General features: G+C 43.0%; 3 protein-coding genes and 2 long non-coding RNA genes across 8 annotated transcripts; 3 read left to right on the plus strand and 2 right to left on the minus strand.

The window, feature by feature from the left end:
• The first annotated feature begins 565 nt into the window (after window positions 1–565).
• On the plus strand, window positions 566–1,035 carry LOC143266001 (uncharacterized). Its single transcript, XR_013040896.1, has 2 exons — window positions 566–706; window positions 899–1,035. It is a non-coding gene; the product is annotated as an uncharacterized LOC143266001 (long non-coding RNA).
• Window positions 1,036–1,077: 42 nt separating this feature from the next.
• Window positions 1,078–4,307, minus strand: LOC143266000 (uncharacterized). Of its 2 annotated transcripts, XR_013040895.1 has the most exons (6): window positions 4,103–4,307; window positions 2,978–3,132; window positions 2,443–2,838; window positions 1,670–1,933; window positions 1,465–1,606; window positions 1,078–1,383 (listed from the first exon to the last, which is right to left on the minus strand). It is a non-coding gene; the product is annotated as an uncharacterized LOC143266000 (long non-coding RNA). The 2 variants fall into 2 exon arrangements; XR_013040894.1 differs by lacking the exons at window positions 2,978–3,132; window positions 4,103–4,307 and having other exon boundaries at window positions 1,726–1,933; window positions 2,131–2,489.
• Window positions 4,308–4,466: 159 nt separating this feature from the next.
• On the plus strand, window positions 4,467–16,185 carry LOC100875557 (uncharacterized). Its single transcript, XM_076541082.1, has 6 exons — window positions 4,467–4,611; window positions 6,696–10,513; window positions 12,954–13,087; window positions 14,277–14,771; window positions 14,957–15,211; window positions 15,503–16,185. Exons 1-6 carry the CDS (start codon window positions 4,529–4,531, stop codon window positions 15,707–15,709), a joined length of 4,992 nt encoding a protein of 1,663 aa, XP_076397197.1. The 5' UTR covers window positions 4,467–4,528; the 3' UTR covers window positions 15,710–16,185.
• Window positions 15,500–25,022, minus strand: LOC100876532 (solute carrier family 35 member E1 homolog). Of its 3 annotated transcripts, none has more exons than XR_013040893.1 (5): window positions 24,914–25,022; window positions 24,146–24,673; window positions 23,153–23,361; window positions 21,606–23,082; window positions 15,500–21,523 (listed from the first exon to the last, which is right to left on the minus strand). XR_013040893.1 is itself a non-coding variant. In XM_003701212.3 (4 exons), the coding sequence occupies exons 2-4, from the start codon at window positions 24,471–24,473 to the stop codon at window positions 22,567–22,569; spliced, it is 1,053 nt and encodes a 350-aa protein (XP_003701260.1). In that variant the 5' UTR covers window positions 24,474–24,673; window positions 24,914–25,022; the 3' UTR covers window positions 15,500–22,566. The 3 variants fall into 3 exon arrangements, 1 of the variants encoding a protein (XP_003701260.1); XR_013040892.1 differs by having other exon boundaries at window positions 15,500–18,563; window positions 18,640–23,082; XM_003701212.3 differs by having other exon boundaries at window positions 15,500–23,082.
• Grip (Glutamate receptor interacting protein) lies at window positions 19,085–21,653 on the plus strand. Its single transcript, XM_003701211.3, has 5 exons — window positions 19,085–19,604; window positions 19,692–20,215; window positions 20,297–20,616; window positions 20,807–21,016; window positions 21,211–21,653. The coding sequence occupies exons 1-5, from the start codon at window positions 19,085–19,087 to the stop codon at window positions 21,527–21,529; spliced, it is 1,893 nt and encodes a 630-aa protein (XP_003701259.1). The 3' UTR covers window positions 21,530–21,653.
• Window positions 25,023–25,075: the final 53 nt, after the last annotated feature.

Here is a 25,075-nt window from a genome sequence, read left to right on the forward strand (position 1 = left end):
TCATCGACCTTTCCCAATGGAATACAACTATTATGCTATCAATACAGCTATATAACTATAGATTTTTAGTGCAACCAAATGCTTAAGATGATACAGCAAGATGGAACAGTGCATGTATTTGCTTAAATATATATACAATTCTTTTTCTTATATTATATTAGATAGGGCTGATGGACATCAAAGTAAGTAACCTTCTCGATAAAGGAAAACGACAGTGTTCATTCAGAAAATTGGAAGAACTTTTCCAGGCTGGAAAACGCGCTCGACAACGCGTTCTAGAATATTTCCCGCGGGTGTCGCTAGGTGCACGATGGCGGGCGGCATTCAACAGGCTGATATTTATAGATTCGAGAGTTTCGTGCAAACCTACAACGTTTTAGGCGTCAAAATCCAGTTCCTGTGTCCGTCAACATTTGTCTAACGCTTCATGGATTTTCATTTAACGCGATAAAACGATCAGACGGTTCGGTTGTTCAGAAATTTCGCGAAATCATCTTGGTGTACCGTTCGAGCGTATGTGCGACCAGTTAAACCCGCGTAGCTGACGTTTGAACATCTCTTAGTGCTACTTTTGGTCACAAGACGTCCTTGCTGAAATAATGAATCGTGTCCGTACGTTTCGTCAACACAGATGAAGAGTGAATTAAAAAGACAAGCGAAAAAGAAGAGGAAGAAAGGTCCATCCGATGTCTCCCTCGAGCCGCAGGTCTATATAACACACCCTCGGTGTATTAGTCATTCCTTTAATTTTTCAAAAAGGCGCTGAAGCCAGGAGGAAGGCAGTCGGAAAATATCTACAACATAAATTTAATTGCTCAGTTTTCTACGAGTATTTATAAAGAATTCTTTCAATAATTGTTGTTAATGTTCATCTTAACGATTTTAATCGGTCATGCAGGATGATCCTCGCTTCCCAAAATCAGACTCGTTGAATTCGTTTCGAGCGGAAGTGACCGATGCCTCGTTCAAGGCCTGTCCGAACGAGGATGCTGCTGGTTGACGAACGAAAATTCTTTTGGCATTACGCGGCAAGGATCGTTGAAACCAACGGAATATTGGAAAGATAGCACGAAATACTTGTCACGCTAAGAACTTTTATATTTTACTATTGTTAATTTAATTGGAACTGACGATCCAATGAGGCTGAACAGAAAAGAGCTTTGATAAGAAAAGTAACGAAGTGAATTCTTGGAAAATGATGTTCACCGGTGGCTCCCATGCGAAGAGACGCAACGCTGGCGGTGGTTCCAGTTCCGGTTCCGGTTCTAGGAGGTCTTCCGTGGATCATAGAAGTCCTCAGACCCGGCTCGGAGCGGAAGGATATACTTACAGGTGAGTCGGTACGTAATATTGTTTCATTAAAGATGTTTTAATATTTGGGAACTGAAATTAATATTAAGAGATTTAACTGAATGTCAACGAGAACTAGTAAACTATAGAGTGTCATACATTGTATAGCCTCACCTCTGGTATAGTTAATTTAAGTTTGATTCACTATGTGTCAATTTCAACATAAACTTCATAAATGATTACATTTGACATTTCTATAAAAACAATACCAGTGCTCAAGTCTATTTGGAATACTCTTCACCTTTTTTCCTCAAACCTGAAACAATAATGCAAGTGAAAAGTTGAACCAAAATGCACTGTTTAATAAAAAAAGATGCACATATTTTATTGGATGTTGCAGAACACGAATTCCAATACTGAATCCGGACGATTTACCGCCAACGACGTCCACAGGGAAAACATACGTGTACAAAACGAGGGTTCCTCGGCGGGACGTGGCTGCTGCGTCGGCATTACCGTATGAAAATAACGTCGGAGGAGCCATCACCAGAAGAAGGGGTGCGGTGAAACACAACAAGGTGCACATTGTTCGTGGACATAGACTGGTCGCCAAATTCTTCAGACAACCAACTTTCTGCGTTCTCTGCAAGGATTTTCTCTGGTAAATATCTCTAATGCAAAGAATAGAAGAAAGACCGCGGTCTTTGAATGGCGAGGCAACGATTTAAAAAGAAACACGTTGCGTATAGAATATGCACGTTTATCGAGAACGTTCAGTACGCTGGTAAATAAGCGAGGCATCTCGATTTATCATAAAAGAAAAGAGCGACTGGAACGCACAGTTGCCTCCTTGATACGCGTAGACATCTAAAAATAGTTTTTCATTGTACGGTGCATTACTCAAAGTATCGGTTATTCCTCGGCCAGATTCCCTTTCGGTCCGTTGATTGATCTGAAACGTGTGCTTTCTTTCTGTCGCAGGGGTTTCGGGAAACAGGGATACCAGTGCCAAGGTAAATATTAAATCGTGCATCACTTTTTCGATCTATAAGACTACACTGTCTATACACTGCGCCTCTATTAATATATTCCATCTTGTGTTTTAGCCTGCCAAACCGCGGTGCACAAGAAATGCCACGATAAATTGCTAACCAAGTGTCCGGAGAGCGGCAGGGAATCCGAGAATACGATAGTAAGTGTCCGCGTCTGCAACCTTCAAGAGGTCCTGCTAGTTTTATCCGCCGGTCCATACAAAATTTCATCGAACGTTCCACAGTAAATGTCGCATGATTTATAGGATAAACTCTTCTTTGTCGCTTGTACTCTTTTCACGAGAATTCTAAAAACCTGATCGGATGACGCGGTTTAGTGATTCCATTGTGGACAAGACTATTTCTGATGTTTCGTGGTTGTGTTCATCTAATTTATGATCGTTGGAGTAACTACTTGTAGGTAGAGATTAGGGCCTCAAAATACGCAGTGGGTCTCATGTAGTGTGAGGTACGTAGACCTCGTACGAATCGCATTAGAATTTTCACTGATCAGAATCTGAAATTGAGAAAGTTAGTTAAAAAAGAAAGTCACAATTTTGATGACACTTACCCAACAAAAGATTTCTATCACGGATGATAATTTTTCTGAAACCCATGGAATATCCGATTCCACACAAAGTTAATTATTTCAATACTTGTTCAATGGCAGTACTTGAGGGAGCGTTTCAAGGTAGATGTGCCTCACAGGTTCCGACTCCACACATTCATGTCCCCGACCTTCTGCGACCACTGCGGTTCCATGTTGTATGGATTCTTTAGGCAAGGTTTGAGATGCGACGGTAAGTGGCAACTGAAACATTTCACAGTTTTCTTTGATGCACCTTGAAGCGTCACAAAAATCAGTAAGAGTTTAAGGTTCAATTTCGATTCGGTTCAACGCGTAAAGACTATGTCTATTTCAATATTAAGTCCACCCCGATTTAAAATAGAATCTGGCTATTTCCAAGATTCTCTGAACGAGTAACAATAGGCGACGAAGGAAAGAATTTGGCGCGAACCTCGATAGTACGAAAAGACGTGAAAATGTGATTCGACCCGGCAACGACACGAGACGTCTGGCTAACATGCATGTACATCTGCGCTGTCGCATGTTTACGCTATTGACAATTAAAAGATTTTTCTTTACAATTTGTGCGAACGTAATGCTTGCTCCGTTGCTAAATGTGCCAACGATTGAAGTTTGCTTTCAACGTTACGAATTTACAGAATATTCTTAATAATCTTCGCATATAAATAGAAACCACTAGAATGTTGCGCATTCCTCTCGGTGCAACCAGGCCTGGTGTCTACGGGACCGGGTGGCACAATCGGAGGAACAAAATAAACAAATTATAAATTTTATAAATAGTTATAATACTATGTAGATACGTGAGGCTTTTTATAGCGGGGAGGTGGTCTCGCGTTATATGACCACGTGTTACCTCCACGTGTTTTATTACAAATACGTTGCGTTAACGTGTATTACTTGTGCGAGTTATACTATCATATAATCCGGTAAATAAATTACTTTTCAAGCACTGATATGTATATGTGCTACGTAGCGCGGGAACAGTTCCGGAAAACGTTTCTAATTCACTCTCCAGTTGTGGTTGCAACTTTACGTAATCAGAGTCAGTTTGAAGAAGATTAATGTTCAATTCTACATGACAGTATTCCATGTCTTCTTTGTGTCACAATCACTAATCTTCAAGCAAATTAAGATTCTCAGTAACGAAATAAATTCTACATACTTTTATCTTTTAACTTCTACTTATGGTTACCATTTTGTTTCTGGTAATCTTTAATGATAAAGCTGGTTACAGTTTCCAGACACGAGGTAGCATGCTGATTCTGAGTCACGTAAATGCAACAATCAGAAAGCGCAAATATTTTTGTTCAGAAACGTCGACGGAGACTGTTGCACGGGTTATTAGAGTCCAGCTAGTATAGTTAGACGCTAGGAAGCCTCATATACTAGACTTCTATTATTACACTGGGTCGCTGGCTTAAACTCAGTCAGCGTTGGCTCCCTGAACCGTGAGAACGTCTCGACGAACACCTGAAGAACGCGTTCGCCGGCGATTCGCGGCGAGCTCAGTCGTCTTCGAGAACGTCGAACCGCTAGTGCGCCGCTCACGCGTCTCCCTTGGTGTTTCCTATCGCGTACTCGAACCCTAGCGTGAACTCAGTGGATAATTACATTCAAGATGCCTTATTACGGGGATGGTCTGCCATATTACTATGGGGGAGCCTTTGCGAATCATAGTTCTCTGATGACTGGTGCTCCACGGTAAGCTTCCTTACTTTTCTTCCCATCTTCCATATTTTCCTTTCATACATCAGCTCTTTTCTCATCAGTATCTGTGAAAATTAGTTTCAATTAGTTTTTATTAAAAGCTAATATAGTTCTTAGTACAAGTTTCATATTTAAACATTGATTCATTTTTTATATCCTCTGCTGAGGTCACTACCTCTCACTTTTAGTGCAAAGATTTTGTTATATTTTTATACAAAATACTTTGAAGTGACTCACTTGTATTGTGCTACAAGTGACGCTGCTCAAAACAATCAGAGCACTGCTTAAAATAATCAGGATGTTTTCAGTAATTGTTCTGAACAATTTCTTCAGAGAGAGATACATCTTCTTTGATAAAAAACTATACATATTCTTTTTCCATCAAGATAGAATCTCTGACAAAATCATTTTACTGTCTCCATTTTATTTTAATTCATACAGAGATATTATAAGGAACATCACTTTCTTCTCTTCACTTTCCCCTCGTCCTTTACATTATTCTTGGTCGCGAAATGACGTTCGACATTGTAGGAGGCTTCTCTGGTGGTTAGTTACGTGAATACGTCTGCGGGCAACAAAGAACTACGGCAACGAAAATAGAAATGTTTTTTCCTCGTAGACGGTTCGAAGACAAGTAAAACCCGAGTTGCAACAGGCGAGAACGTGCACGGTTCTCGGCAATTAGAATAGCTTTCTAGAACGTTATTCAAGATTTTTGGCAAGCCACGAATATGACATACGATTCGTCAAACCAGTAACTCATTAGCGACGATTAATTGATAGTAGAGATTTCGGATAAATCATAAGCGTTACACGAAATGGATGGCTCGTCGAGAATATCGGTGTAAAAATAGTATCTGGACGTACGTTCTCCACGTGATAAAACTCTCCCGTGTACGTTACTTGTTGCACTGCCAAAAAATCCTCTGCTAAACTCCGCAATTACGTTGTAACTTTCAACGAGCTGAAAAGATTGATGCCATCATTTACGGAACATACAGGATAAATTATCGAGTACAAGCAGCGTTACCTATCATAATTTTGAGGTCGTCTTAAAACCTTCCTTCAGAAATATAATTCGAGGTATCATAACATGAGCAAACAGCTCCTGTTTCAAAATTAAACTCGATTGCTTTTACAAATTGAAGTGTAGCTAATTAAAAATAGCAACTTGTTCACTGTGTTTCAAAACATATCACAGTGCAGGTGGCCTTTTTGTACAGCAATAATGTATGCAAATCTGTTAATGTAACGAGGCATCTTGACAACTCTGATACCATGATTTATGACTGTTTTGCTACGATTATGTACTCGCTACACGTGTGCCCAATTACCACTTGTTCGTCATCGTATAAAGAGGCAGATGCGCTATTGATTCATGAATCGAAACATGTCAATCATTCGTGACGACTCGCGAGCCAAATCAATAGGCAACGAGTTCAGCAATACGTGTAACAAGTGTTCGCTATGCGCTTCCCTTCGGTAACGTAATACACCACGAGAACAAGCATCTGGCATTGAAACGGAAGCTTATCAAGTCGTGCTCGATTCAATGTACGTCACAGAATTTGCTGAGTCGCCTGTGAACTCTTCAGAGGTTACACAACGACCCAAACAATGACCGTGCACGTTTCATCCTTTTGTCTCTCGCCACCTGCAATGACAGTCGGACAATGATTCTGATAATTCCAACAAAAAGAGAATTTGTTGATAGTCGTGTCAATCACCGATAAAAAGAATACGTATTTCTCTTAAAAGTTTGTTTACGCAAGAATTGGTTTGCTTTTGCAAGCTCGCAAATTTCAAATCGGTTTACTTACACAAGCATATTTGTGAATCTTTAAATCGTGGAATGTAGATAAAATCCTTAAATTTTCTCTTCTTTGTACGTAGATGATTTTCTTAAGCTCTTTGTATCGTTGTTATAAAATTCCAAATAGTGTTCTCAAATCACCGTCAAGCCACCCTGTAAACAAGAATCGGTAAATCATCTGAAGATCATAGGTAAATAATTTGAAGACTTTACCAGAGAAGCCTCCAATTCGTTCAGCAAGAATTTAATTGAAATGTTCGCGTAGCGCCTTTCACACACCGTTGTCGCGGTTCTCCCCCCATCTATCGACGATCTCCGAGTCACCGTTGTCTACCCTGCGTCGTTACTCCCCCGTTTCGGTGCCTACCCGACCCCGACGCGTGATCGACACCGCGGACATCGACGTTTCTACGCCAAGAACTATCCATTCTCAAGATGGGAACCGGAGGAATCGGCTGCGCCGCGATCGACCGACTATCAAGATCAGGTCACAAGCTCTGAAGGATAACCCGGCTCTACGCGAGCACAACGAACGACACGAGAAATCGGTGGGCGAGTTGTTGGTCGAGAAGTTCTTGATCAAGGATAAAAAGCTGGAAGAGGCAGAGAAAGGTCTGCACCTGATCCACCAGGTCAGTTTGGACCGCGGCGAGGACGACGAGGAGCTGCAGCAAATGAAGAACAAGATAACCAGACGATTCACGAGAAGGAGGTCCTCCGCGGACATTCAATTAGATCCCGAACAGTTGGAGAGAGAGGTTGCCTATGCTCAGGTGCAGGCTAAAGTGCTGGACACTTTGGTGGCGGAGGAACAAGCCGAGATCGAGAACGAGGTTCGTAGAGGGACTCTGATAAAAAAAAGCAATACCGGAGGACCTAGAACCGTTCCTGGCTTCTTCAGGAACGTGGACGGGGACTCCGCGTCTCAGGGAGAGGAGGAAGCCGCCGCGCAGAAGATGAGAAAGACGCTGAAGAAGCTTAAAAAAAAGAAGAAAACGACCGAGAAACCTTCGCCGCCTGACGACGAGGATAAATCAAGAGTACGAAGGTCGAGCACCTCCAGCGACGTCTCTGTAGAGCTACAAACGGACGAAAAGAGCGACAAGGAAACGCGCAAGCACAAGAAACCCCAGATGTTCAAGGTCGAAGCTAGTAACAGTGTCGGCGACTTCTCGACCATTTGGGTGAACAGTGGCGATGCCGGCAACGTGATCGTGGAACAGTTCCGTGAGAGCGTGAGAATTCCTGTGCCTAGAAAAATGGGGATTCGTAAGATTGGCAGGGAAAGCGTGGACGAAGAGTCGGAAACTGAAGTTGTGTTACCTGTGAAGAGACCGTACGTGAAGGATACCTCGAGGAACAGCGTGCACTTCACTGTGAGGACACCGCCTGAGAAGCTGAAGGATCCTTTGAAGGAGCTCAGACCCACGGAGAACGGAGTAGAACCTAAACAAGAGAAAGAGCCTTTCAGAAATGAAAATATTTTAGAGAAAAAAGAAGACATTGTTCCCTCAAAGTCGGAGAAAGAAGACACGAAAAAGAGCTTCACTCCTAAGAGTCCTGACGCTACCGCGTTGAAGAAAGAAAAAACTCAAAAGGGTTTTGAAAGTCCTAAATTGAAGAATACTGACCCATTAAAGAAGGAGGTTCCCGAGTCGCCCAAATCTCCTACTACTCCCACGTTAAAGAAAGAAGAGAAGAAAGGTTTCGTAATCCCCAAGTTGAAGAACACTGACCTACCCAAGGAGGTTCCCGAATCACCTAAGTCTCCCCTCAGTCCTACGTTGAAGAAGGAATCTTCGAAAAGTCCTGTGATTTCTAAATTTAACAAAACTGGACCACTGGAGAAGAAGGCACCCGAGTCTCCGAAGTCTCCAGATGCTCCAACGTCGAAGAAAGAACCGTCCACAACTGGAAAACCCGGCGAAGAGGTCTCGAAAGTGGTCGAAGAGAACACGGTATTAGGTGTTGACCCGTTGGCGAATGAAAACAGCGCCAGTGCAGCGCTTCCATCGGCCGCGGACAGGCTGCCAAAAGCGTCTAAAATTAATACGGATGAAAATAATGCCGTAGAAGCGCCAAAGCGTTCGTTACGAGAGGCGGAGTACCTGGCAAAGCCAACGAAAATCGAGCGTGACGAGGACGTTGTTTATCCGTTACCGGGAAAGAAGGTGGACAAAGCCGTGACCTTGACGAGCGTCTCCACGTCGAATGCCTCTGGTGCACCGATCAATTCGGACCAACTAAAACCATCGAACAGAGAGGATCGATTAGAAAATACCGTCATCGATGATGCAACCACGAAGCTCGTGACAAAGACGACCTTGTTGGACGGTACAAAGAGCGAGGCGCAGAAGAAAAATTCAGGAAGTGCCGAGAAAAAAGCGTTGGTAGAGGATGTTAAGGGCAGCAAGGCGAAGCAGTCCAGCCTGGAGAAGCTCCAAAAAACAGGTGACGAAGAGAGTTCAAAAATCCCAGTCAAAGTGACCTCGAAGAAGGAGGAGGATTCCTGGAAACGAATAAAGACTGAAAGTAACAAAAAGTCGATATTAAAGGACAGTTTACAAAATACCTCCAAGACTGAAGCGCAGGCTAAGGAATCGAAGATCCCGTGGAGGAACAAGGTGACCAAGGCTGCACCTGGTGATAGTGCACCTTTGAACAGAAGCGTCAGCGTCGACGTTCAACCCAGTGTTCATGCGGAGGATTCCAAGTCTTTGAAACAGTCCACTTCCGTGGACGAGAGTTTGATCAACAAGATGCCTACGGACAAACAGCACTTGTTAAAATCCTACGAGAGTTTGAACGGAGAGAGTGGAACATTGTCGAAGAGTACGTCATCCGAGTCCATAGACTTCTGGAGCGAGATCAAAGGTCCGGACAGTCCTAAAGTGGCGAAGGTAGTTAACAGGGAGTTCAGTTTCGCTGGTTCCAAGAATGCAGAGCCACGTCAGGCGGTCGAGGACCCCATTGGCAAACAACTGGACAAGAAAAAAGAGACTGCTCCTAAAATAAACGTCGCTGCACCGCTGCACGGGCTCAGTAATATCCCCGTAATCGAGGAGGAGAGGAAGGCCGAGGAGGAGTCGTCGAAACTCAACGTAGAGCAGAGAATACCGAGCTGCGAAGCGTCTCCAATTGCCACGGAGAAGCCGGAGCCGGAAAAAGATACCGGAACACCGAAGAAGGGGCTCAAAAAGAAGAACCTGTCTCTGGCCATCAATTCTGCACCAAAGGAGACCGCGAAGACTCCTTTGAACCGCGAAGATTCGACGGCTTCGACTATTTCCGCAAAGTCTGTGACCAGCACGCCGGATACCTCGGTGCCCGTTTCTGAAGTCTCGACGCCGGTGTCGGAGATTCCCGTGCCGATAATAAACGTCGTCGACACCCCGACACCCACAGCGACGCCGACCAGAGCCGGCTCCCAGATCTTGGAGGACGAAGACGAGCCCAAGACGCCGACCAACGAGTGGCAAGACGACGACCTTCCTAAGATCTCCAAGTGGAACAACCACAACGACCTGTCCAACGTGGACCAAGCGGACGTCACTCCTGTTCCCTCCAAAGACGCCAGTGTCGCGTGTAGTCCGGAGAACAGCCCCGACTCGTCTAAAAAGAAGAAGATAGTCAGAAAGAAGAAGTCTTCGACAACCAAGAGCTCCACGAAGAAGAGCTCCACGAAGAAAGAGACGCCGAAGGAGAGTAAAAGGTCGAAGAAGGCCTCGTCCAAGACGCAGGACAACCTGAAGCCGTCGGAGCCCGTCGCTAAGACCAGCCCCAAGAACTCGCCCGCCGCACGACCGATCGACCTCATCAGGATGTTCTACACGACACCCATGGCGCTGCTGACCGCGACGCCCAGGGACCTCTCCAAGGTTCGTCGAGCCAAGATCAAGAGGAAGAAACATCACTCGAGAACGCCGTCCATGAGCAGCGACAGTACCGGAAGCACTACCAGCACAGCCACCACGGAAAGCAGTGGATCCACCTGCGCGGAACTCGACGACGATCCGGAGCACAAGAGGATGAACTCTACGAGGAGCAACGACTCCGGCTTCGACGGCTCGCCGAGGATATCGAGTACATGTTTCTGCAGTATTTTTGGATTGCTTACTCTCGGTGTACACCGGTCCTTTGCCCCTCCCTACTCGCCCACCCTAACGTGTTGCATAATTCCGACACTCTGCTTGTTGCATTTGTCTTGCTTCAGGACTCTTGACCTCTGTTTAACCGATCTGCCAGGAAGTTTACTAAATCCGTGAAAATTTATCGCCTCATCGGGCGTGGGCGGTGATTGTAAACGATGATGTATTCGCCGCTTCGATGAATCTTGGCATTTTAGTTTGGTTCAGATTGGCGGCTCGATAATGAACATCAGAGTATAAAATTTGTGTGTACCTAATATAGCTAACAAGCTTTTGTTTCACTAACGTGTGGGCTTACATTCTTACTTTTTTCTGCGTCACAATTTGGCTTCAAAAGATATGCCTTGGTATTTGTTTGAAGTTGCATATTTGTTTGTTGGTCCTGAAACATCAATACAACTTAGTAATATTGAAACTGACATTGGGTTATGCGTAATTTCGGTAGAAACAAAACATGTACCACCGTAATTCACTCTCGGTGTTCAACAAATTCTGGTGTATTCCGAGAAGAAAAAATGTTTCTGTTGGAATCCGTCCAACGAAATCTCGTGATTCTAAGTCAGCCAGAATACCTATGAGTAAATCAATTCATCGGGCAATTTTCACTGAAGCGAAAAGTACGATGTAGGTTGGATTAGACCCAGTAGGGGGAGTTCTTCGATACTCTGAAATTAAAATCGTACACTTAGAATCTTCGCCCCTTTATAAATTCCTCAATTTATCAAGTCCTGAGGTGACAATACTAACCTTCATAATGACCTAACCATATTCATATGGTGGCAACAGTCGCAATGTCTATGGTCAAGGATCTTTGGCATAGCTCTTTCACGGCCTGCCAGAATATTAGAAAACGATTCAGCTGTCACCTCGGTACCCTCAAAAGTATCAGGTGCACATGCGACGCCAGTTGCATATTATATAAGGTCACTATCACAGGGTCAATGACACCACATCACAAGACACTTCAGGAAGTAGTACATCAGAGGTTCTCATTGCTCCCTGCAAAGAAATTAATTCGTTATACAACCTTGAGTAACGACGAGATTACGATCAGCGTATCAGCAATGATTAATTGATTCTTCTGTACGTTAGCTACAAACTGATTCGCGGACTTGGTGCTCCTATTTATAACGTGCTACGCGGTTTCATAATAATATTCTAGGTATCATAATGCAGCCACGAGTGGCCGTACTCGCAAACAAAAGTTTCGAGATAAATTTAGCTGGTTCATCGGGTATCAGTAGAGAGAAAAGCACGAGGACAGTCTGTTCTCAAACTGAATCGGTATCTTCAGTAAAAAATATGTTAATTAAAAAATTTGTCCAGTCGTTGCATTTTTTGCAATCTTAGCAATAGTGACTTTATAAAATACAGTGTTGAAAGTAGTCATAGTCTGAGTACAAGGTGCATCAAAGGTACTTAGCGGTAAGAACAGAACAGTAAAAAATGCATCAACTTGCAAAACATTTGAAAACAGATTGTGACATGGCTTGCCACAAGAAATGCGAGAAACTGACTGGCAATCTTTGTGGATTGAACCAAAAACTCGTGGCAGAAGCTTTACAAGCGCTCAAGAGGGGTGAGTTTTATTCCGAAAGAATACTTGCTCACACGCATTGTCGTCAGACTATCAATTTATCGAAGAAACCATCTTGCGTCACTTTGCATTTATAACAACAAGGTTGCAGAAAAATATGTATATCTTGTCCAGTGCTGTTTACTTTTTTCTGCTCGAATTAACTCGCCGTATTTCACGAATTTGATTCCAAGTTTTTGGCCGTCTAGACAGACTTGGCTGGCTTCATTGCTTCGTCAAAATTCCACGTGGCAATCATAAATCCATTTTCTGCGGTTACTAAATAATTTTCGTGGCCAATGGACGATACCGCGGTCCAGATCAAAAATCATCGTTAAATCGGTCCCGCATACGCCGTAATCTTTCTGCCTTCTAATCGATCAATTACAACTTCATCTCGCGTCAGAGAACTCTATTTTCGAAAAATCTTAGCCAGCCAAGATCCAGCGTGTTTGCCTGCCAGAGGTAAATCGGCAATTAATGTGCTTATTAATCGAAGCGAACATTTTATCTTATTTTACTTGCCTTGGCTTCAAAACATTGGCGGAGGATTGGAATCAAACTGATACCAAATTTCCATGTTCCACAATTTCCACGTTTATAAAATTTCTAGACATCCAGCTCCTCAGTTCTCAAATTTCTATAAGGTCCAGACAAATTACTAAACTCTCAAGGTTCCCTGTAATTATTCCAAGATTAACATTCGAGGCAGCTATTATAATGCTATTAACAGCAACGTTTTCCCCAAATCTCAAAGTGCATGAAGGGTCAATTAAAATGTGATTTTTGAAATCTCCAGCACCCTCGCAGTCGTCGGACACCCAGAGGAACTCGGATTCGTCGGACCACTTCCCCAGCGGGCGAATAACGCCGCCAGCGACTAACCTGCCAAGATTTAAGAAGTACGCCGTGACGGACTTTAATTTTCTGAAAGTAAGTCGAAACGGCTGGTCACTGTAGCTCGTTGGCGGTTTTTAGCAAGGACGTGTTTAACTCGATACGACATAGAAATATTTGCCAAGGCCTTGTTCGCTTGAATTATTTGAAACAATAGAATTTCGCGAAGTCTGCTTCCTTTCCTCTATTGAAAATTTATGCCGCTTCAGGGTATATCTGAAATAACAAGGTAGCTTAGATTCTAAACAGTTTGTGGAAACCTTGAAAATGGAACTCTTACCAAATTGTTTATTTAAAATGGTGGTATCCTCAGTAAGATCCGTTGATACGCCATATTTCCTTAGTATTTAACGTCATCAACTTTCTGTAATACAAGAAAGAATTTTTATACAAGAATTTAATGACCTTATCTGAATGTATATTTAAGTTTATAAGACTCAAATGTGTACGATAAGAAATTGAAGAACTCGAAATATTGCAAGTTGAAGTGATACGAGCGATTTCGATTATCGGCCCACAACTACCTGTAAATATAGTTTCCGAGAAATTTATGAGCCACGTTGGCTCGCAGCTCGGCGGAAACCAATCTGGATCACGTGTGTATTTACATCACGTGAACCCGACTTGATTCACGAGCCTTCGAATCATCCAGAGTACGAGGTGTAAGCGTTCGATTTTCAAGTTTACGATCACATTGGCGTGGTGACAATGCCAAAAATGATACTTTGTTTACTCATCCCCGCGTCCCAGTAACCTAGCGATAAGTAAAGGGAAAGCCTTTGATCGTCGTTTGTTTTTCTATCGGCCGAATTTATTCGCAGGAACGATTAAAACGATTTTGCGGAGGACCACGCAAATAGATTCACCCGAATTAGCTGCAAGCAATGCATTATTTTTAACGGAGTTCAGCTACTCTCACGTGCGGCACTCTCGCTTTAGACGCTTGAACTTTCTACCGTGTGCCGTTTTAACTCTTTCAAATTTTCCCTCGTTAATGAACTTTGATTGAATTTAAAACGCGTTCATCTTCAAGAGTTGCTCATCTGGCAAGCCTGATACCTAAAAAATAAAGACAATCTTTATAAGCTGAGACTTGAGTCTGAATCACACATTTGTATCTTTAAATTTTAAGTCTAAACGATCTGTCTTTACCTTTGTTTTATTTAAAAGAAATCTGTAGCATTCGTTGCATCTGAAACATTTCTGATTCGTTGTTTTCATCCAGGTCCTAGGAAAAGGCAGTTTTGGCAAGGTGCTGTTGGCCGAGCTGCGTGGCACGGAGTGCGTGTATGCCGTGAAATGCCTGAAGAAAGACGTGGTGTTAGAGGACGATGACGTAGAGTGCACCCTGATCGAGAGGAAAGTGCTGACCCTGGCTACCAGGCATCCCTACCTCTGCCATCTGTTCTGCACCTTCCAAACGGACTCTCACTTGTTCTTCGTGATGGAGTACCTGAACGGCGGTGACTTAATGTTTCACATTCAGAAATCTGGCCGCTTCGCGGAGTCCAGGGCTCGCTTCTACGCCGCTGAGATCTGGTCTGGATTAAATTTCTTGCACAAGAAGGGTATAGTGTACAGAGACTTGAAGCTGGACAATGTGTTGTTGGACTTTGAGGGTCATATCAGAATAGCTGATTTTGGCATGTGCAAGCTGCAGATCTTCCTCGACAGAACCGCCGACACCTTCTGTGGCACTCCTGATTATATGGCTCCTGAGGTAAAAGAGGAAATTTAGATTGGTCTCAACTGATTATTACAAACGTTACCTTTTCAAAGAAATCTTCTCCTAATTAAAAGTGATCAAAGATCTAAATGTAACAGCTTTAAAGGTGTCAAAGCCGTTTCTAAAGACAGCGTCCGTTGGTCTCTTTTGGTTAACCGGGTATCGTTTCCGCATTGCAGATCATAAAGGGACTAAAATACAATCAGGCGGTGGATTGGTGGTCGTACGGCGTGCTTCTGTACGAGATGCTCACGGGACAGTCGCCATTCTCCGGCTGCGACGAGGACGAGCTATTTTGGAGTATATGTAACGAAAGACCGTTCATACCGCGCTACCTGAGCCAAGAAGCCGCAGACATACTGATCTGTCTTCTAGAAAAGGATTCAGGGAAGAGGCTACCTGGACACGAGATCGCGTTGCACTCCTTCTTTCAAGTACAAACATTTTAGTTCCCTGTACACAATGGTCGACTGCATTCCACTTAACGTGGCGTTAATACAATTTTTCTTACTTATCAGCATGAAGTTAAATGGAAGAAAAATATTTGTATGTCTCGTATTTTTATAAAATTAGATATTGTTTCTTCAGCTTGAAGGCTCTAGAATTTTCCATACTTCTGGCAAATTTAATAATATACTGCAGTGGACCCTTACATAGCATGTCAATGAAATATTATTCTTGATAAATAATTATTCTTGAAATAACAAATGTATTGAATTCTCCAGTCACTGCCGTGGGATCGACTAGAAAGGAGGCAGCTAGAGCCACCGTTCAGGCCAGCCCTAGACCACACTCTAGACACCAAGTACTTCGACACGGCTTTCACAGCAGAAAGGCCACGATTGACCCCGGTACCTGAGCAGATCCTGACCTCGATGGACCAGGGTGTCTTCCGTGGATTCTCCTACACGAATCCAAACGCAACAGACTGAACGAGCTAGTAGGGACAAGCGGCAGTCCAACTTCAGCTTCGCGTTGATCGTCAACGCTCTGTTACAATGACGGTACTCATGGTACCGTAGTCTGAGAGCTACGGAAAAGGGGGTACCCTTGTTCCGAGGGGAATCGAGCTGACGAGTCTTCTGGAACGATCGAGATTCGGAAAGATGGCAAGGAGAAGCTCTACGGGATCCACCGATGTTCCTGATCAGCCGTCCCGAGTCAGGCTTCCAGCGATTACTAGGTTTTTATAAAACGAAGGCCACGCTGCATCGATAGAACACTTAGATTAGTCTTCCGTGGAATGAACGAGATTCCAGCGTGCCTTCTCGTTCGACTTTAGGTGCGATTGGTCATACTCTGTATTTTCCCTCGTTTTTTTAAGCCCTTTTCTTCGACCAGGTGTCGCGAGATGAGAATCCTGACGCTGGCTGTACAATGATGTTTCAAATAAATAAAATGGACAACAGGCTAGATGAATTATTCCAAATGATAGCCAGTATGGATATTGTGTTCCAGCGAGAAAACGGCGCGACCAAAGAAACCGGAAGACGCTCGAGTTCAATCTCAGAGACGCGTAACTACTCGATATTCCCGCGTTTATTCTAAACGTCTAGCGTTACACCGTCCAGGTTATTAATACACGAAGTGGCTCATTATTTTGGCAGAGATAGACACCGTCTCGAGCGTTTTCTACCCGCAGATCAAACCTCCCTCTCTTCCGGCCCTTTTTTACCCCCTGATGATCGCTCTTTCTTTTCCTTTTACTCGACTTTCTTCCGTTCGCCTTACACCTTCCATCTCCTGACCCGTTTTTCTCTTTTTTATCGTCTTTTCTTAATTCCTTCTCTTTCTATTTCCATCTACTCTCAGCGTCTCGCTCGCCCCTCTGTCCGTTTTCTTCCGTTCCTTCTTCCTCACACTTGCCTCCGCGCTGACTGTACGCTAACTTTAGCACGCAGTGGAATTGGCAAACCACCACGTTTGCTAGTTTCAAAGTGCAGGTTCGAAAGTTGTCATATATCTGCTGTCCAGGTGACTCTCTGGAATAGTAGCTAATTTTTAGTTGCCGTCATTCGAGATTCTTAATAATATGTTTCAAATAAAATCATAACTAGTTAAGAACTGAATACCTTTGCAGTTGAAGGAAGCTCAAAGTTAACTGACATCATTAAAACCTGAAAAAGAGAACACAATTAAAGCAATCTTTGTCAATAAAATTTGATAAAAATTAAAGACCGAAGTTTTTACATTGTACGACCCTGAGATCAGATCTGTTAGACCCTGTTACAAGCTACGGAAGAACCAGAGTAAAAACGCCTCAACACGGAAAGAGATAAAAGCGGTTAATGAACCGATTAACTTGTCTAATTGATTTAATTGAATCATTCCGACACGCTTGGTAAATGGCCGCATCTCTAGAATCCCTGAGACAAAGACTGTCTTCAAATTAATTTCCAAAACATTGGTCTACAATAAAACTAAAAGCACATGTTAAACACGAACGCAAGATCAAAGGAGGAAAAATGATAAAAGGTGCTCGCCACCGTTTCTGCGAAACGGAGATCAAATCAATCGGCGGAAGAGAGCGGGAAACTGAATCGAGAAGCTAAACAGCTGGAAATTGAAGCGAAGAAAGATTTAGAGAGAGAAGTTGTAGGAAGAGGTTGCAAAAACCGACTGCTCGAGAGGATCGGTCAATGGACCCTGATTCCGCGTCTTTTTGCTCTCCATTGCTTCACTATACTATTACAAATAGATTTTTTATCTATTCTCTTCTGAGTAGTCTCTTCGAAGATCGAGTAGTTTTTAAGTGTAGCGATTCTGTATTAAATATTTTCTACGTGTACTCTGTCTTTCATTTACTCTCCTCCAATCACTGTTTCATTTAGGGCATCTTTGGTCCTACTTTCGCATCTAAGAATATCTTATCATGAACTTTAGTACAATGATTGGTATAAAAGAATGTCTTGCAAAACTTGCCCTACAAACATACTCTTAGTCATGCTATAAAGTTCCAAAGACCTAGAACGTATTCAGAAGTCCAAATACAATATGTAGTCTATCTGTAGCATGTTTTAACCCTTTGCAAACAGCAACTTTAAAACTTATTTAAAAAGTTATATGAATTCTTTTAAGGTTATTACTTCTCTATCAATAATTCTCACTATTGTTTATACATCTCAAGTGTCATATTATAGAATCGTTTAAAAAATGCTTATTTCAAATTATTGTATTAAACAAAATGGTGACTGAGAGTCAGCTCTCGAGCGCAAAGGGCAGCGTAAAGAAAATCTATGGATCTGAATGGTATGAAAGTTGCTGGTCACCGTAGTGGCGTTTAAACGAGGACTTCTAGGTATCAGAAACGTCTGTTCGACGTTGGCGATATCGCGTACTAAAAATAAAAGAGAGAGATCCCCGTTAAATTAAGCGCACCGCGGTTCAGACGCTTTCAAACGGTCGACGTAGGCTCGAGCTGACGGGCTTACACTCGAAATCTAAGCTTTTAACGAGAAGTGCAGACTTATTTGACGGTACAGCGACTGCGGGGCGCCTGCAGGGCCGCGGCTGGATTACGCGTTGTGCACGGTGCGAGGGTGTCGCCGCGTATAAATAGATCATCCGCGCGGCAAGATGCGGCCCTACATCGACGAGTTATTTTCGACAGGCATCGCCACTCGTTACAGTCCTCCGCTCAGTTCCAACGAGTTTCGTCCAGCTACAACTTCTGGCTAGCTCCGGTCGTCAAACAAAGACACCGACGTGTTTACACCGCGAGCAACAAGAGATCGATCGTGCCCCGTCTTCGGCGACCTGCTGCTCCTGTTCGACCTCTGGATCGTTCTGAAAACAGGATACACCGGCTGTAAGCGCGTACGCCATTGGTTAATCGTTATAGTCCGGCTGAATCAACGGTTACCGAATAGAAATCTCGCGTTCCAGCTCTTGAAATAAATCGTGGACAAACATCGGGGGAATATTCCGAGCGAAAAAATAAGACTCTTAAAATAAATATCAGTCTCGGTCAACGCCGTTCACAGTTCAAATGGACACCATCTTCGCCTTCTTGCAGGACTTAAGCGTCTTCGAAGCTACGAGGTACCAAAATACTTTACACCTCGGTCCTTAACTCCTAACTGAGCGCGAAGTGCGATGAAGTAAGGTGTGAATCAGCGATGGCTAGTTCAACGAAAAACAGTGGTAATTGATCAAATACTCCGGGCATTCGGTGTACATCTTTTATCTTAACCCTTAGCTAGTTAATCAAGTGCAGCACACAAGGTAGACGTGTCTCATCAGCGATGTTAATCGACCCTACAAAAAACAGTGACAGTCGGTAAAATCCCCAAAGACAGACGTCGAGGATGTTTAGTTCGTTGAGACTGACCACTATGCGCTCGCACAAGAATCGTGCCAGACCTGGAAGTGTAGCTACCTCAGCGAGTTCCGATTCGGCCAGAGCGGACGAAATCACGTCTCAATCCTACCATCCGCACAGTTTCCTACTGTTGGATGACCAAGACAGTCCCGTGTCGACTCCCTCGAGCGTGTCCTCGAAGGTCGCCCAGGTCAGAGTGGAACGCGAAGGCGGCAGTCTAGGAGTCACCCTCAGAGGAGGAGTGTCGAGAGCTCTGGTGGTCACCGGAGTGAAAGCGGATGGACCTGCGGCAAAAGAGGGAAGAGTTAGGCCGGGAGACAGGTTATTAGCGGTAGACGACACCGAACTGAGGGGTCTGACCTTGGCGGAGGCTCAAAGAGCGCTCAGGAGAAGCTCGGACGCCCCTGTTGCTTCCTTGACTATCGAGTACGACGTCGCTAACATGGAGGAGGCGCGAGCCGCCACTTCTGGTCCGCTTTTGGTGCAGCTTGAACGGGGTCTTTCGGGTAATATCTTGTTTAATCCTGACTTAGTTGAACCCTGTACTGTTTAGTTAAACTTCTCTAAGTTTACAAAGTACGGTCTGATTATAGGAGAGCTAGGACTGACGGTCAGAGAGACACCGAACGGCGTCTACATCGAGAGTCTCCGACCAGCCAGCACAGCAGATCGTTGTGGCGCCCTGCAACCGGGAGACAAGCTTCTAGCCGTGGACGAGACGCCCGTTCAGGACGCCGTAACAGCGGCTAAATTGCTCAGGAACAACTTCGATACTTGCCGCATCGCCAGACTGCAGATCTTACCCAGGCCACCGAGCACCTCCCAGAGGACTGTGAAAAGGAGGGCGCAACCGCAGGCCCAACAGACCTCCAGCCAAACCCTTCAGACGAAGGAGAGCTTGACCATCGTGCTCAGACCAGATCACAAAGGGTTCGGTCTGGCTCTGAAGCCTGCGGAAGATCGTTTGAACTATGTGGTCAGCTTGCTGGAGGCTGGGGGCCCTGCAGAGCGCAGCGGAGTTCTTCTGCCTGGTGATAAGGTGCTCGCCATCAATCGCAGGATGCTCAGAGACATGCAGCCGGCCGAAGTCACTAGCATCCTCGAAACCTCGCAAATGGTGAAATACTCTTTTTGTATTTTGTTTGTCCACATAGTTTCAAGATACTCTTATTGAGACAGCATCTTATTGCATTGACAGATTGAACTGGTAACAGAGTACAAAGTGGGCGGCCCAGTTGTACCGAGCTCAGGAGTGTTTACCGTAAGAGTAGCGAGACCAGTAGGTGGTCAGCCGGACGTGGGTCTAACGGTGAACGAGGATTTGATCATCACCGAGGTCCGGAAAGGATCGTTAGCTTATAGAACCGGCAGTCTTGCGCCTAGAGATAGACTACTGGCGATAGACGGACAAAAACTGGATCCAGGCGACCTCAGGCAAGCGGCACAGTTGCTGCATCGACCTGGGAGCTCGGTCGTTGCTTTGACCGTCAGGAAACCGGACCCCGCATCAGAAACTAGGTAATCCATAAGTTTCATCACTCAAAGCGAACGCCTGCTTTAATCCTTCAGTACTTTTATTTTAAAATGTGATTGTATTTTTAATTTTATAGTGGAAGGTTTGCGTTAGTAACAGTGAGAACATGATTAGAGTACTGGAGGATTAATCGGTTAACAGAAAAGAGATGGTTTTTGACAAAGAATATTGCAGGGACTCCAGCATAGGAAGTGACACGGTTCAACAATACCCTTCAGGGATTCTACGGCCAGCAAGAGAGAGTTTACCAAGCGTAGACAGTGCGGTGGACTCTTGGGGTGAATTAGGAGAGAACAGTGGGACGGGTCCAGAAATTCTTAGACTTTGGGACACAGCTTCTGTGGATAGCGGTCAACTGGATCTACCTATGCCTCCTTACCCTGGGTAAATAAAAGAATGCGTCAAACTTATACAATATTCATTTTAGAAAAAAAAATATAACAATTTACTTTCATACGAGCTTAAGTTCTAACTGTGTACAAATTAGAGATGACCCAATTTTGTGAAAGAAAATACAAAGAACGTTTACATACTAGACTCATTGATCTTTTAATTCCTAATTAATCTGTATCACTTAGGCCACAGGAATGCAGCAGTTCGGACAGACCTCAGCAGATTGTCCACGTGTCGCTGCACAAGGATCCAGTGTACGAGGACTTTGGGTTCTCGGTGTCGGATGGGTTGTACGAACGTGGAGTATACATAAATCGTCTACGACCGGGAGGTCCGTGCGACGGTATTCTAAGACCGTACGACAGAATTCTGCGGGTAAACGAGGCCAGCACAGAAGACTGCGATTGTTGTTTGGCTGTTCCATTAATCGCTGCAGCTGGTCCGCGTTTAGACCTGACCATAGCTAGACCAATGTCTCCTCCGAACATCATAAAAACTCTGTAGGACAGGAGATTCGAATATCGGTGGTGAGTCGTGGCGAAACGACCGGTGAACATATCTGGTATATTTTTGTACACACCTGTATTTTATTTATAAAAATAAATGTATAGATTGCTTTTAGCTAAAACATCTTCTCCTACATACAGTCCACACACACCACAACCGAGCACACGCCTGTAAAATATTAATATGATACGTTAAACCTCCATGAATTAAACTAATTCTTACATTTTAAAGTTTTAAAATCTCGTTCGTTTTGTACACGCCTATGAATATACAGAACATAAAAGAACTGACAATTGGGAATAAAAAGTTGTTTTGACAATCGTAATCGCTAAACGTATTAAAATGAACCTTCACAGAGGATTAAAATATCACGCGGCTCTGATAACAACCTAAAGAGCTCATGAAATAGAATCGTGTCACTTGAGCTTCACGCGTCTCCAGCGTGAGTTTTCTTTTCATGGCAACGTACTAACGATTCAAAGAAATTTATCATTTAAGACATAATCGATAATGTATGAATACCGCTCAATATCGCATGCACAACCATATATGAATACACGCGACGGCTAAAACTGAATTTTGATCTGTCCACCTTTTGTTGTGTGCAGGAATGTTATCGATCTCGGCGCTAACTGACCCAGCAATTAGCTTGTAACGTTAACGATTTCGCGAATTATACAATCCTATCTTGCCAGCAAGTCTATTCGTGTTAAAATATAAAGTAAGCTATGTTAAAACATCAAACAAGATAAAATACCGAAATCAAGTACTAAGCGAATTACATGTTTGTGCAGCATATTTAATGTTAATAAAACATGTATGCATGTCTGTGTGAGTGTGTGTGTGTATATATATAAATACTTTTATCATCATATGAGTCTCGATCTGTATTACAACGTTCGAATGAACGCGCTAATTCTCTCTTCTATTTAAATATAAATAAACCAATAACACTGCCATGACTGGAACGTCATGTTCTGGCAAAGAAAACTCATACGAACTTGTCAAATGAAAAACAAGTCTAACAATTCAGACTAGACCGCGTACAAATGTTGCTTATTTCCAGTCCATCCATTTATCATGAAGGAACTACTAGTGTCGCCATTACGATTTTTGTCATAATACTTTGGAAGAGCTGTTTGACTCTCTTTCTCCAATCTTTGATCATACTTGGCTTTGTTATAGCACAATACGCCGATAATAGCTAGCGTCATTCCAAACACGTTCACCCAGGTCACTGGATTGCCAAGTACCAGCAAAGTTACCGCGATTACAAATATACGTTTGCTTGCACTCGCTACTGCATAAGTTAAAGGTGTAACGATGGACAGTACCGAGAACGCGATGATATTTTGAAACCAGTTCAATACACCGTCCAAAAATAACAAACCTAGTATATAATAACTTAAATACGCTGACCCATGGGTTGTTGGGTCATACATCAACCGTCTTAAATCATATATCAACCATATAGGTGAAAAGAGAATCAATGCTAAGCGACCCAAAATGTGTAGCAGCCTCAAGTGATGTATCCCTGTGTCGTGTAGCACCTAAAAGCAAATACATTATTAACATTGTGGGCTTATGTGTATACAACATTTTCCAATTTAGTGTTAGTACCTTCTTGGAATAAATATTTTGCAATGAGAATGCCATGGTGGATGCTAAGGCACTCAGTAAACCGATCATGTTGAAGCTAAGTTCTGTCAATGTGGCTACAGCCACACCTACGACGATTGGGACCAGGCTAAGATACACCTTCCAAGTCTGCTTTTCTCTCAGTATGATTCTTGACAGCAACACCGTAAAGAAGGGCATTGTAGCCTTCACTGGGACAGAGCCAAACTTTAGTTAATATATGAGAATGTTAAAACTGAAAATAAAATGTATACAACTAGCATATGTTTAATCTACTTTTAATGCTAAATACCATTATATAATCCAATCAAAGCTGCATATCGATTAACTGATATTACTTAAATTTATTTAAAGATTATTCTATGAATAATCTGTTCTTCGATCTACAATTCATAAAGTACAGTATCATATCATAAGTACTGTTACTAATCAATCATTTCATTATCTTTCATCAAATCTCAAGTCTTTAATTTTCTTCATTAGTAGATTATTTTTTATCAAGTTGAAACATTAATCAATGATTGATTTTTTTTAATCTTCCTTGTTAAGACCACAACGTTGATGATAAATCAATGTCTCCCATTATGATTTATAACATATATTAATTATCTGAGATTTCACTAGATGCATTTGACATTTTTTTTAATAATATAAAAGCTTAAAAGATCTATAGAACTGATATTAATAATGATAATATATAGCATATATTAAAATTGAATATATATAATTCATATGAAATTTTATCACGTGTCTACTAAATAAACATTATGCAAAGTACAATGTTTTTTTCCAGTTATTAGCGTATACATAAGTAATCTAACAGTGTTATCGCACCATTATCGCGAACATAGCGTTAACATTATTAACAGACAGCGCACAGTTGTTGTCGTCCCGCGCTTAGCGTGAATGTTGCAATGTGTTATTTTTGAAATGCACGCACGCAGTACACGTGACTGTCAAAATAGTATTTCATACCAGTATGAGCATACGAGACAGGCACTTTCCAAATGCTGACGTGGCTGAACACATTCGCCAAAAATTTGCCCAGGGCGAGCGGCACGATCAGCCGTAAATAATATCCCCAGGATATATTGGACGCATATTTTCGCACTCCCCATAGATTGAAAAATGGGCCGGAATAGATGGTGATCGAGGTTAACTGAACCATAGTTACTGTCATCGGATAAGGGAACTCCGAGAGCAGCATCTTGCCCACCACGTTGCTGCTCGAAGATATTCCATACCACAACAGGCATAGAAACAATATGGTGATCACTTCTCGGCTGTTTCGGCGATCGTCCATGATTGCACGAACGAGCCTTTTTCAAACTGTCCGTCTTTACTCCATACGTATACGCCGCTGGTTGACGCGGCACTCACTAATACTCGGTATTTACGGCCAATGCTACGAATGGAATTCGAGTACCGATGCCATTTCTTTCTCCCTCTCTCGCCATATTCCCTCTCTTCTTGCGCAACACTTCCGAAACACGTGGCGCACACCTGAAATAAAAATCATGCATTATGCTTCAGCTAGACAATGATTAATAATTTAAATAAGTCTTAATGAACCACTGAGCATTTTATACGCTTTGATTCTGAAGCAATATTTATAAAATTTTGGTAGAAGTAATTTGACACATTCAGCATTAAGTTTATGCAAATCGTCGCTTTCTCGCAATTGAAAAAGAATATATAAATTATATTAGTTTATCACGAAGCAATGCAAAAAACTGAAATTACTTTGACGGCCTCATTCTGATTTGGTCTTTCGCAGTTTATATTTTCGTGCGCATTCCGGAAACGGAACTGCTGGTGGCATCTAGCGATGGCACGGGTAAACTAATCAAAAAGGGTATGTCCGAATACGCATATTAGGAAATTATAAAAAGTCATGTTTCACGA

Source organism: Megachile rotundata, chromosome 16, assembly GCF_050947335.1.
Source record: "Megachile rotundata isolate GNS110a chromosome 16, iyMegRotu1, whole genome shotgun sequence".
NCBI classification, from domain to species: Eukaryota; Metazoa; Arthropoda; class Insecta; order Hymenoptera; family Megachilidae; genus Megachile; species Megachile rotundata.